The 12,461-nt window shown below is 34.7% G+C and overlaps 1 protein-coding gene across 3 annotated transcripts; it reads right to left on the minus strand.

The window, feature by feature from the left end:
- Positions 1–467: 467 nt before the first annotated feature.
- On the minus strand, positions 468–10,964 carry LOC149534598 (uncharacterized). 3 transcript variants are annotated; one of them, XM_089803828.1, is made up of 7 exons: positions 10,711–10,964; positions 10,213–10,564; positions 6,807–7,033; positions 6,429–6,687; positions 4,685–4,864; positions 1,202–1,354; positions 468–1,064 (listed from the first exon to the last, which is right to left on the minus strand). In XM_089803828.1, exons 2-7 carry the CDS (start codon positions 10,261–10,263, stop codon positions 900–902), a joined length of 1,035 nt encoding a protein of 344 aa, XP_089659954.1. In that variant the 5' UTR covers positions 10,264–10,564; positions 10,711–10,964; the 3' UTR covers positions 468–899. The 3 variants fall into 3 exon arrangements, with proteins under 3 accessions (XP_089659954.1, XP_089659955.1, XP_089659956.1); XM_089803829.1 differs by having other exon boundaries at positions 10,213–10,964; XM_089803830.1 differs by lacking the exons at positions 468–1,064; positions 1,202–1,354 and adding an exon at positions 2,901–3,032 and having other exon boundaries at positions 10,711–10,849.
- Positions 10,965–12,461: the final 1,497 nt, after the last annotated feature.

Genomic DNA, 12,461 nt, shown 5'->3' on the forward strand with positions numbered 1-12,461 from the left:
ACTATCCATGAGACCCCGCCCTTGATGTATAATACTCTCCATGCATCTCAACGTACCAAAGTACAAACCAAGCGTCGCACCATGCAAATGCCCGCTGCATATTGTTGATCAGTGCCTTGGAAGACATTTGTCTGACCACCCCTCATATTGTTGATCAGTGCCTTGGAAGACATTTGTCTGACCACCCCTCCCTCGCAGGCTTCACGCTCATTATAGAGTGCCTATGGACACGGAATCCCATCTCAATTCTCTTCCTCAATTACAACCAAGCCTTGCCATGTGCCCGCTTGTTTCAGCTCTCTTCTTTGTTTGCAAGGTTTTAGGAGTTGGAACCAATTGAAATCCCCTCCATCAGTGTTTACATAAACCAAGGTTTTAAACTCGAGCAACTAGCTCCTGTTATTTAGATTAGGGGAAATCGCTATTGAATAGTAAAATATAAATCAGAATGCCCCTAACACGATATCTTAGTTCTTCAAAATAAATGGATAATTCTATTACATATAAAAAAATGCAGATGTTGTACATCGAGAACAATGGTTTAGAAAACGTACTAGATCAAAACAAATTTACATTGAGAAAAACAAGATGAACTCCTCAAATTTACATCTACAATAGGATCACACACCCACTTCGCCCTATGTTTCAAATGGTATCAAAAACCAACATATCAACACAGATTGATCCTTCCGGTATCCCCAGCCAATACCCCTTCTTGACACACTCGACAACATTACATGCATCGCCTATTCATGCACGCCAGCTGTCTGTTATATTGATGAAAACAAAGATAACTCGCTAGGCTTTGCTTGAACAATTATATTTTTCCGGTGCCTGCTAGAAGAACATAGCAACTAGAGTTCCCTTTTTAGTATTTCTAGTTCATGTTACCTTCCACATCAGGAACTCTGTAGTAAGTATTCTAGGTGGGTTCCTTTCAACAGTTCATAAACTTCTTTCCAGTTTTGAATATGGTCCGAAAGAGGCTTGGTGTGAATCTTGACATGCTTGCTTCTAAGTTCCCTTGGTCGCAGGCCAAGAAAGTTTAGGATTCCCTTTATCTTCTGCAGAAATAAAAACTAGATTAGTGCATGGAAATTGGCATAACCGAGAAGACAAGATTAGATTGCTCAAGAATGAACTGTTGCTTCCAAGCTCTAATAAAAAGTTAAACTGTGAAATACAATCAATTTCACGGAACCTCTGGCTTGTTTATGTCTTCATAATAAATTACTGTATGTCGAGTGCTTTTGTAAAAATTTATTGCATCATCCATTATTTGTTGAATCCGCTGCAAATATGATATCAGAAAGGTCACGTTCACCAATGGCTTATATTGTGCCAAAATTTGTGCCTGCAGCAACCCCAAATTGCATATATTAGCATAATGATAAAGCTGCTAGGCTAACTCCTTGATTCTTTGTGCATAAAGAACAGGTTTAACATCATAAAGAAAATGTGAAAGGGAAAGGGTACCGTCCTCTCCAAATTCTATTTAAATTATCTGGATAGGTACTGATTAAGTTGTAGACAAAACTGAGGCTTCTCTTACATAGAATGGGTAAACGACATTCTACTTGGACACGATTAAGCACAGATCGACGAGCGTGAAGAGTGCAGAAGACGAGCATCTATCACTCGGAAGGCATATCGTGAAAATGAAAATTGGGCATTTTAGATCTAAGATTTAAAAATTGGTGTGCCCAAAGCAAGGCACCGTCACTTTTCAACTACATTTTGATCATAGGAGATCGGTAAAAGTAGAATACTTACATGGATTGAAGCAATTCCATTACCGAGAAGAGAATGTCTGAATCAAAACTAACAAGAATGAACACTAATCTATGGATATTCCAAAAAGATTGAATATCGGAGTACTTAAATACATGAACTGGACATTAGCTGCACCGACAAGCAAAGAATTAATTTAACTGTTTAAAAAGACTATACCTTCTCCAGTGTCATCTTCCACAAAAACAGGCTGATTAAGAAGTCTTTCACTGACCTACTCAACAAATGATGAATGGAATATGAATGAATGGAGATCCTTGGGAGTAAAAGTTGAAACACAACAGAAATCAAGCAATGTATTTTATCAAGTGGTGCATTTTCTTTTATTTAATCGTGGACTAGAAGACAAGTGTAATAAGATAATTACCAAATATACTCCGAGACCTTTTAGTCTTTATATTAAAACATTCTGATTGTTTAGAAACAATCTCCCCAAATCTGTGGGACTGTTGTAATGGAAGAAGAAAATGACTGCATTAAGGTAAGTTTTTGGTAAAAGTGGCAAATTTCCTAGTAACATCTACTAAGATCGTTGTGCACTAGACACTAAATAACCCATGATGCTAAATATAGCACAGATTTAAAGAAGAAAACGGGCAGACCTTGAAAGAAAGTCTAATTTAGTTAAAAGAATTAAAATCTAAAGTAAACAGAATTTTTTATTTCTGTTAAAAGCTGAAAGATTGACAAATTCAAAATGTTGAATAGAGAACAATTATCAAAATCAAAGCAAGGTTTGCTTACCAAAATAAAAATTAGAGTACTCCTGGTTTGGGCTCAACCCTAATCAGAGGCATCCTCGGAGATCAAGCTTTGTGAGCAGTGGTTAAATTTAAAAGCTCGACCAGGTATAAATGTGTGACATTACGTCTCTGTCTCAATTTTCAACCTCTGAGATGATATTACACTACTACTAATGTACAGCCATGCATACATCGGATGAGCTCTTGATTATGACACCTAAATGATTTAGAGCATAGTGCACAGATCTTCAACATAACAACTTTTGAGAAATTAAAGGCATAAATTTCTTGCAAAAGGAACTCCCTTGGTTGTCAAAACATCAAGCATCTATCAATTATCCTGCTAACACAAATATGACAAAATAATAATATCACTTCTTTGTTCATCGTTCCTTCTCTATATATTGGATCTTTGGGGTCAACCGCATCCTAGCCAAACAGCCCATGGAACTCCAATTTTTCCAATAATCCTATCTCTCTCAACGAGTCTCACAAGGCCTGGATCAGATTAATTTAATCATATTAACAACTACAAGACTTGAAAATAGCCATGCCACATCTCTGTATCATGTGTTAGAAATCTATCTTCACAAAAACGAAGCGCAGGAATACACAAGAAGCAAAAGCTAACATAAAGAAGAATATATGTCTTTGCTATGCTGCCGTTTACCATGCAGCCCTACCCAAGGAGGCAGCAAGTGTGATAGTCAGCATGAACAGACATTCATGTTGAAAAGGAACAAAATGTTATGACAATGGAAGAACATTAAATGTGATTAAAGCAAAGATATTATGCAAATGAAGCTCAGGCAAATCTAAAGGGATATCATAGAACAAGTCTTTGACAGTGTAATAGAACAAAACCGGGAATAGGAAACACACACGATTTAATTCATTGATATGGGCATAAAATTCTCTTTTGCACAGCAAATAGAATATTTAATCTGATTTTTCAATTATAAAAATTCACTGACAGCGAGCAACTCCACTATTAGAAAAAAAATCAGCTATTGCTGTAATGAAAATCAAGTGAGAAATGAATGCTGGATGGTGATTAAACCAGAAAACATTGTGGATTTTCCTGAAAGCATATAAAGGTGTTCTTCAATTTTATTTATCAATATATCTGACTAAAATCTAGAACAATCAGCTCCACTCCTCATTAAAATTCATTTGCATAATCAATCAACCCCAAATATTCTGCTGATGGTTGAGAAGGGAGGAAGTTTAATCTAGGACAATCAGCTCCCCTCCTCATTAAAATTCATTTTCATAATCGATCAACCCCAAATATTTTGCTAATGGTTGAGAAGGGAGGAAAATTAATACAGGACTGTAAAGGTCTCACAATTTCTTAATTATCTCCACAATAAATAAATGCTCATATTTACACCATTTCCAAATTAAATTTCATGTAATGCAATATAATTAATAATTAATTTCGAGTATTCATTTGCACATAATCAAATAATCAACCATAATCCGTAGTTTCCATCAAGTTATGGCATTTTCTATACAAATGAAAAGTCTGGATGTGACAAAAATGCGTAAGAGAATCCATATGGCAGCTAAGCTGGATAACATCTCAAAGACTTGATCAAAAACGCAAAATGGTGCTCTTCAGATTTTCCTATCGATGTCTTATAACAAATTCCAAGACTCGTCAGTTTCTCCTTGTTGAATTTATCTAAACACTGAAGGTTTATATGTAGAAACTTTCTAATGCCTAGAAGTCTCTAATGCAGAAAGCAAATTATCTAAGTTTTTGTTGAACCTAATTAACCACTTTGAAATATCGCCTCATCCTGATGGTGAATTATGTAGTTTGATCTGAAACATTGATTTGAAAAAGTCCACACTGTTTCAAGTTGTAAAAGAAGCATGCTAATTCAAAATCAGATATTAAAAAAGCCATCTAACCTACAACCAGTGAAGTGACCAGAAGGCTACAAGTCTTGTTTGTAAAGGATCTTTTCTTCTTTCTTAACAAAAATGAATCTACACTCTGCATACCAAAGCATTACATAAATCACTACAGTGCAATAATTGCATCCACATATTCCTGAATATAAAGCAACACCAACAATACATTGCTCTGAATGCATCTTAAAGTTCAATAACTGAAAAGAAATTATTTTCCAGTCACTAACCTCGACTTCAGAATGTACATGAGATTGGTGTGTACCATTGAGGAGCTTTGCTTCCTTGTCAAAAACATTGGCAAGGATGGACACGTATCTTCTTAAAATGTTGCGTCTGAGAAGGAAGATTACTGACACCCCCTTTTCTTCAAAATAAGCCAGAGCTTGTTTATTATATTCCATAGCACCCTGCAATGAAGTAAGAACGAGAAAGATTAGCTTTAGATGAGTATGTTCTCTTTCTCCTCTGCACAACTCAAAATCACCCTAAGCCTAGAACATTAGGAAAAAATTATATGCACTTGAACATATATTTACAACAAAACAGATTGGCAAACAGAACTCTGAGAACAGTAAACCCCGACAAAGGAAAAACAGAACCAATACAGAAAAATGTCATGATTTTATCGACTGGATCAACGGAATCCACTGCCCTACGGCCGGCCACCCAAACCTATCTTGAACTGCTATGCCCTCCCCTACTATTTAGATAAGGTATTATTCCTTCTAGAACCGCCTTATAAAATCTTTTATGCTCAACTTCAAGTCTCACAGGATCAAAATTATCCACTCAGACAATGTTGTCAGCAAATTTTTATGTGTCTCCATCACTTTTATAGACTCGGCTTAGTTTGGCTTAGTTGAAAAATGAAAATTGATATCTAAATGTGATTATTATCTGTATGAATTTCTACTTAGTCTCTTCAATGTGCACAATATTATAAGTGGTTTCCTGCAGGTTATTCATCTCTCAACTGCCTTCAAGATTTCATTAGTGAGCATGGTTCACTACACTCATTGCACATTGTATATGCAAATTAAAGGCCAACCACTGCTTAGGAATTGAGTCTATTGAAATTTTCTGCTCCTTGTTAAACCAACTATTTTGCCTTCTATAGAATATCATCAATGCATCCTACTGGAATCATCCACAACAAATTGGATAGAAAATAACTTATAAGTGAATAAATTGTAATGAATAAATATTTTAAGATTTGGCAGTGGCTAAAGAGAGCATATATAGTGTTAAATTGTAGACAATGCACGTTCCCTTATTCTGCAAATATGCCCTGAGAGACTAAACAAAATCACCAGTTGACCCACAGGGGAGCCTAGAATCATCTTAAAACAAACAGCTCATCCACAGATTTTGAAGTAGCATTTTCTGCTACTAAAACATGCCAAGGTTTTGGATCTCTACAGTTTCATTTTGAGTGACTCACAAAGTGCACCTTGACATCACTGCTTCCAGATATACCAAAGTGAGGGTATTTCAAGGAAATCTGATAAACTATCAAAATGATGAAATTCCAACTAATTAAAAATATTTTTTTTTAAACTTTCAAAATGATGCTAACAGAGATCGATGACATTTCTGATCATAAGGCAGCATTTCCATAGGGCAACATACTTGGAGCAAGTGATAAGTCCCAGGAAACTTTGGCAGAGATTGAACCTTGCAGAGAACTGACCCTTCCAAACATCAAACCCTCAGAAAGCAGTTGAAAAATTGAATGAGAAGAAGATTTTACAAGAAAGACTATTTCAAAACAATAGTTCCCATGCTCCACTTAAATGCAAACATTGTAAACAAACCAGCATTGTAAAATATGATCCGTGAATAATCGCAAGCACTGGATGAGCAGAAAATAGATAAATGAACAAACATATATGCCAATTTGATTAACATCCAAAGACCTCATAAGCTAGCTAAAATCATAAAATCCTTTTTAACAGTAGCAGATTGATTTACCTGATTAAGCATCCATTTGAATCCAACAGCAGCAGTGCAATTATTCTTCGAAGCACTACTATTCCAGTCCAGATTATACACTACATCCAAAACCTTTTTTATGGAAGCAAAGCTTTCCCTTCGGATCTCATTTGCAAATATCTCTCCATGTGAGCTAATGTTTGGGTGGTTGTTAAGAAGTGTTTCAAACCACCCACTTCCAGACCTTTGCATAGATAATATCACAAAATTGTGTACAGGAGTGCAAGAGCATTCTTTTCTGCAAGTTAAAGTTACAAATAACGCAAGTAAACTGCATTGCCCCAGATAAATATTCATCAAAATTAAACCTTGAATACACAACCTAATGTAAGATATCATCATATTAGCATTGAATACCTATCATAAGAAATTGGTTGAGGATAATGAACAGGAAAACTATGAGCATGCAGTTGCTGACAATGTAGATTATTTGTCTTGTTCTCTAGACAAGAAAGATGTTCTGGTTTTCTATACGAGATACTCTGATCAACCCCCAGAAAACACATGCATATTCCACTGACTCCAAGCACCAAAAGAATAAAGAGCTTCCATAACAATGGTGCTTGCTTTTGCACATATTTGCCCTGCACATAAAATTCAACTTGTCATATAATAATTTGAAAGATTTTTTCCAACTGTGTGAGAGAGAAAGGACCAAAATTAGGTGTGGACTATCAATTAAATTTTATTTTTGGCAACTGTAACTGTGAATTTGTCTCCTCTTAAATGTAACAACTAGAAGTCTGCCCAGACTGAAATCACCCAACAGAGCATGAGATATAAATAAAAGACCTGCAATCATGCTTGTATTGGCTCAAGATTTCAAAACCAGTCCCTCTGGTGAAAGTTAACAAGCGAAATCTGTCACCAGAAAACAGAGGGCATGGTAGGTTTAAACTTGCAAATTCATTAATATATCTACTATTTGGCAGGACCTGTCTTTGTGTGTATATGATGTTCAATATTATAAATCACTCCTGACTGAGCATTACATCATTCTTTGTAAATCACACTCATAGAGATGGCACTATCATGGCATATGATGCTCAATATTATAAATCACTGGCGACTGAACACTTCACCAAATTGATAAATCACACTCATGAAGGTGGCACTATCACAACATAAATGAAGTAACAAAAAGGAATAGATAATGCCATATATGACTCCTTATGAGACCTATAGAAACCAAAAGAAACCAAACAAACACTAACTTTATGTTCTCACTTCAGTTTAAAAGAAACATTTTTACTAGGTTTGCTTTTGATTTTGAGTTGAGGAGACTCATGGCTAAACTGCTAACCAACACTACTAGGGTACTCAAATTTTAAAGCATGACTGGTGACAAATTCCCAACCAAGAGCAGGACAAGGTTGTGGCCATGGTCCACAGTAGATGCTCTTCTGTGTACTTGACAGTAGGATCACTATAAAGAGATGTGTTTTTTTGTGTTTGTGGACATGTTTAGCAAAATGGCACTCTTTCATTCCATGTAGGTCTACCCATGATGCATCACACATTGCAGGTCTTTTCTTCTGAGAAGTTGTTAGAATTCATGAGCTGCCTTTAAACATTGTGACAGACAGGGACCCAAAGTTTGTAGGGCATTTTTGGCGTACCCTTTGGAAGAAGTTGGGGACTCAGTTGTCCTATGCCTCAGCCTATTACCCTCAGATTGATGACCAAACTGAGGTGGTGATTAGGTCTTTAGGAACCTACTACAGCCAAGTACAAAGAAGAGCATCAATACATATAAGATCTATGCTGTTGTCAATATGCCTCCACCTAAGAGCATCTCTCTGTCCTCACCATCAAGCATCTGCTCAAAAGATGGATTCAAATCTAACTCAGAAATGGTATGTCATTAGAACCTTGAAGAGATCAATCAAGGCTACCATATAAAAAGAATTCTATGATTATTATAATCTCATAAAAAAATATACAAGGTAGAAGTTAAAACAAAAGATTACTGTGATATTGCTATCAGGATTTGACTGTGTAGTTTCCGAGTCAAACTCATTGACCCATGGGTCATTGTGTTTGACTTGAAAACTTCACAGTTAAATCCTGTTAGCAATATTACAATTTGACTTGCTGCGGAAAAATACCTGCTACTTATTAAAGATTATTGGTCAGCAATTAAAATCCATATTTAAACTGGCACTGGAGAGCGTGTCCTCTAGATCAATTCATGCTAAAACTGCATAAGTAGTTTTACTTGGAGAGGTGGCACTATCATGGCATAAATTAAGTGACAAAAGGGATTAGATAATACCACATATGAGTTCTCATAGAATCTACAGAAACCAAACAAACACTAACCGTATGTTCTTACTTTAGTACTAAAATCCCCCTTTTTGCTAGGTTTGATTTTGATTTTGAGTTGACGAGGCTCAGAGCTAAAATGCTGAACACCACTAATAGGGCACTCAAATTTAAAGCATGGCCAGTGACAAATTCTCCAGTGAAGGCGGGGCAAGGGTATGGTCATGATCCACAGTAGACACTCTTCTGTGTACTTGTCTACTTGACAATAGGATCTATCCTCACTATCGAGCATCTGCTCCAAAGTTGGGCTTATAACTAACTTCAAATGGTATGTCATGAGAACAATGAAGAGATCGATCTGGACTACCATCTAAAATTCTATGATTTATTATAAACTCGTGATAACTTATGCTAGGTAAAACAGAAGATGATTGTTTTGCAATTAAAATCAATAGTTAAACTAGCACTGGAGAGTGTGTCCTCTAGATCAATTCATGTTAATGCATAAGTAGTTTCACTTGTACATGACAAAAACTAATTAAATCATTAAAATCGGTCACCTTTGGCCTGTCCTTAGCAGACTCTAGATGAAACGACATGCTTTGCCTTACAGATTTAATGACTGATCTAAGGCTTTTAGAAAATCACCCACACCATGAATGAACATAAATACCACGCGTAGATATGAGCACATGAAAATTTTGATTTTGTAAATACACCCAAAATCCACTACAACCAATCTGCTGGTCAAAAAATCAAATTCATTTCCAACCACATAAGGCACAAATTGAGCACTATTTCACTGATCAACACTATAATCTGACTATAAAATTGTCAGAGATCACAAAACTGCCAGTTGAAAAATACTATTTCCCACATAAAATTTATGTGCCAGGCATATTTAAATTTAAATACCTTCAAAAATCTACCGAAACGCAAAACCACTATTGCCGAACCTGACTGTTCAAATGTATTCCCCAAATTAAGCACAAATTGATAGACGGTATGCGGGAAAATATTCGAAATCCTATAACTGTATTCTAAAAAAGCTAAATTATAGTAATTCCTAAAATTCAGTAACATAATCATGCACAAATTTTCAAATACTGACAGACTCTTGGAAACGAGTACTTCCAAATTTGAACAAGCTGCTTGACCTTATGTATCAAAAAATCATTGAGAAATCCGTGTCCATGGTTGCAACAACAGAAAACTTTAGTAATTTCTGAAATAAAGGAACGTGCATTTCCAACAAACACTGCTTGTGGACACCGCATTATGTGGGCATATTCAAAATTTAGCCATAAACAGCAGTCTAATCTCTGTACTCAGCAGTCTAATCTCTGTACTCCAACAAGCCAGACTACATTAAGATGCACTAAACAACATAATCGTCCGAGAAAACAACAGCTCTTATCCGCATTAGAGATATCAAATCTCCAAACCCTTCTAAGAACAATAAAATGACGAAGTTCAATCGAGATGAAAAACTTACAGAGAAAACCTTGGGACATCGTGAAGGTGAATCAAGCTCTCCAGCTCCCATCTCCCTCACAAGCCCCGCATCATAAACGGCAGAGTCTCATATACATTTCCATTTTAAGATGGTCAGGCGCTCATTCCAAAAAATGGAGTAATGGGCGGGCTAAAAAATGCAGGCTTCAGATATTTACTCTATTTTTTATATTCTTCCGAGGAACAAGGAACCTCGAAAAAACCATTACCCAGCAGAGCCCAAATCCGAAGTCTTCAAAACTCATAACCTTCTATGCCTGCACCATGGGCTTCTCAGTGCGCACATTTAATGCCGGCAACGCCGGCCGTGTGATTCGAACCGGCGACTTCTTCTGCGGATCGAAAGAGGCAAAAACGATTAGCTGGAAACAATTCACGAGAAGTAATTTATTACGAAGATAACAGAGTTGCGTCCACGGCACTGTTGCAAAGATCGAGGAGATTTTTCAGACTGGCTGTGATTTAGTTTAATATTTACCACTTGAACAAGAACTCCTGGCTTTGTTCGCCCGCGCTGATTGAATCGAGGTTGAGATTTGGGTTACGCTTATTTTTCCTCTGTTAGTCTGATTTAATCACTAACAATTAATTTAATTGCTTGAAACCGTCGTTGATTCCGACTTGTGTTGAATTGGTACGCATTATTATGTCTGATCTGTGGGTCGGAAGTTGGGACCCTGCAGAATTTTGCCTTCCGTAGATGAAACGGTCCTCCATTACACGTTTCTTAACATTTTGAAATGAGTTTTTCACTGTTGGATTTTTTATGACTGCCGGAGGTTACCCATGTGGGCATTTATGGTGAAAAATGTCAAACAGTCGTTTTGGGATTTACTATTTACAATTTACTTCGGGGACAAAAATATTGTTCTCCCGAGCACATCAAAGCCGTTGGTTCATCTCTGGCTTGTGCGTGTGAGTTGTAACTATTCTTTTTATTACTAAATTAGTTTGACTACTTTGGGTCCAATTTTATGTTTCTGATTTATGTTTGTCACCTAGGCCCCTAGTTGATTTTTTCCCCTATAGATTATTAGAGTTTGGATAGATTGGTTCATGTTTATCTCCTATTTTTTAAGAGTCTATGTAGAGGAAGTTACATTATGGTTATTGTTAATTCATTGGATTTATAATATTTTTGTTTTGTCTTTAACAACATTTTATTATTATTTTTTAATGGTGAATTATAAATATGGGATATTTGAACAAGAGAAAAAACTCTTATACAATCTAGAAATACGATTGGAAACAAGATAAAGAATAATAATAATAAGTTAAAAAAGATAAGGGAAAGAATCTAGATTTTCATAAGAACATTAACATCATATTCTTTTATATGGATTCTTATTAGTACTTGTCCATAGGTTAAGTGTTGTTGTGACATTTTTTGAATTGATCATATTAACAAGTCATTAAATGAATTTTCATATAACAATTAGAATTCACTTTCTTTCAAATTTTTAAAATAAATATTATGTTTTCATGAGTTTAGATGACAAATTTTTAACTTTAAAATTTTTTAAAATTAATTTTCTAGTTTTTCATTGATTCAATGAATTGGTGTCTTATATGCCAATTCAATGTTATTTTCTTATCGATGTTATTTTCTTATCATGTTATTTTCTTAATTGATTTTTTTATGTTAGTTTAAGAATTTAAAGTATGGTTTATTAAATGGTGCAAACATTATTTTTAAATATTATATTATGAATAGTAATATAATATAATATAAATGGTAAAATATAATATATCATATATATACTCTTAATCATCATATATAATTAAATAATATATTAATAAAATAAAATTAAGATTAAGACACACTAAAACTATAATTAAAATAATTATAATTTATAAATTATAATTATTTAAATAATTGTAACCAAACAAATATTTATATTGTCACAAATATATTAAAATAGGTAAATTATATTATTTATTTATTTATTTATTTATTATATTAAAATTAGATAATTTATTCATTTTAAAAAATTGTTAATTAAAAATTTATGATTATTATTTATATTTTATTTCTAAATTACTATATAAGGCAAGTACTTAGTCATTCTATGGCACTTGTTGTTATAGCTACTTCTTTAAATAAAAATCGATATTCTTGGTGTGTAGTTAACTTGTTAATTCTCTTTGCCTGGCTTGTTATGTATGGACTTTGATTTTGTTATTTCACAAACGTGATGTCATGTTGGAACCTCCACTAAATTATGGACA

The sequence above is a fragment of the Cupressus sempervirens genome, chromosome 10 (genome assembly GCF_028749045.1).
Source record: "Cupressus sempervirens isolate cs-2001-9-10 chromosome 10, ASM2874904v1, whole genome shotgun sequence".
Classification (NCBI taxonomy): Eukaryota; Viridiplantae; Streptophyta; class Pinopsida; order Cupressales; family Cupressaceae; genus Cupressus; species Cupressus sempervirens.

Excerpts from the sequence above, each read along its gene's own strand:
- LOC149534598 (XM_089803828.1), bottom strand. The coding sequence starts at position 10,263 with ATGGGAGCTGGAGAGCTTGATTCACCTTCACGATGTCCCAAGGTTTTC. Across the intron at positions 6,688-6,806 it reads CAACCAATTTCTTATGATAG|AAAAGAATGCTCTTGCACTC; the intron begins GTATTCAATGCT and ends TTTAACTTGCAG. Across the intron at positions 1,065-1,201 it reads AAGACATAAACAAGCCAGAG|AAGATAAAGGGAATCCTAAA; the intron begins GTTCCGTGAAAT and ends TTATTTCTGCAG.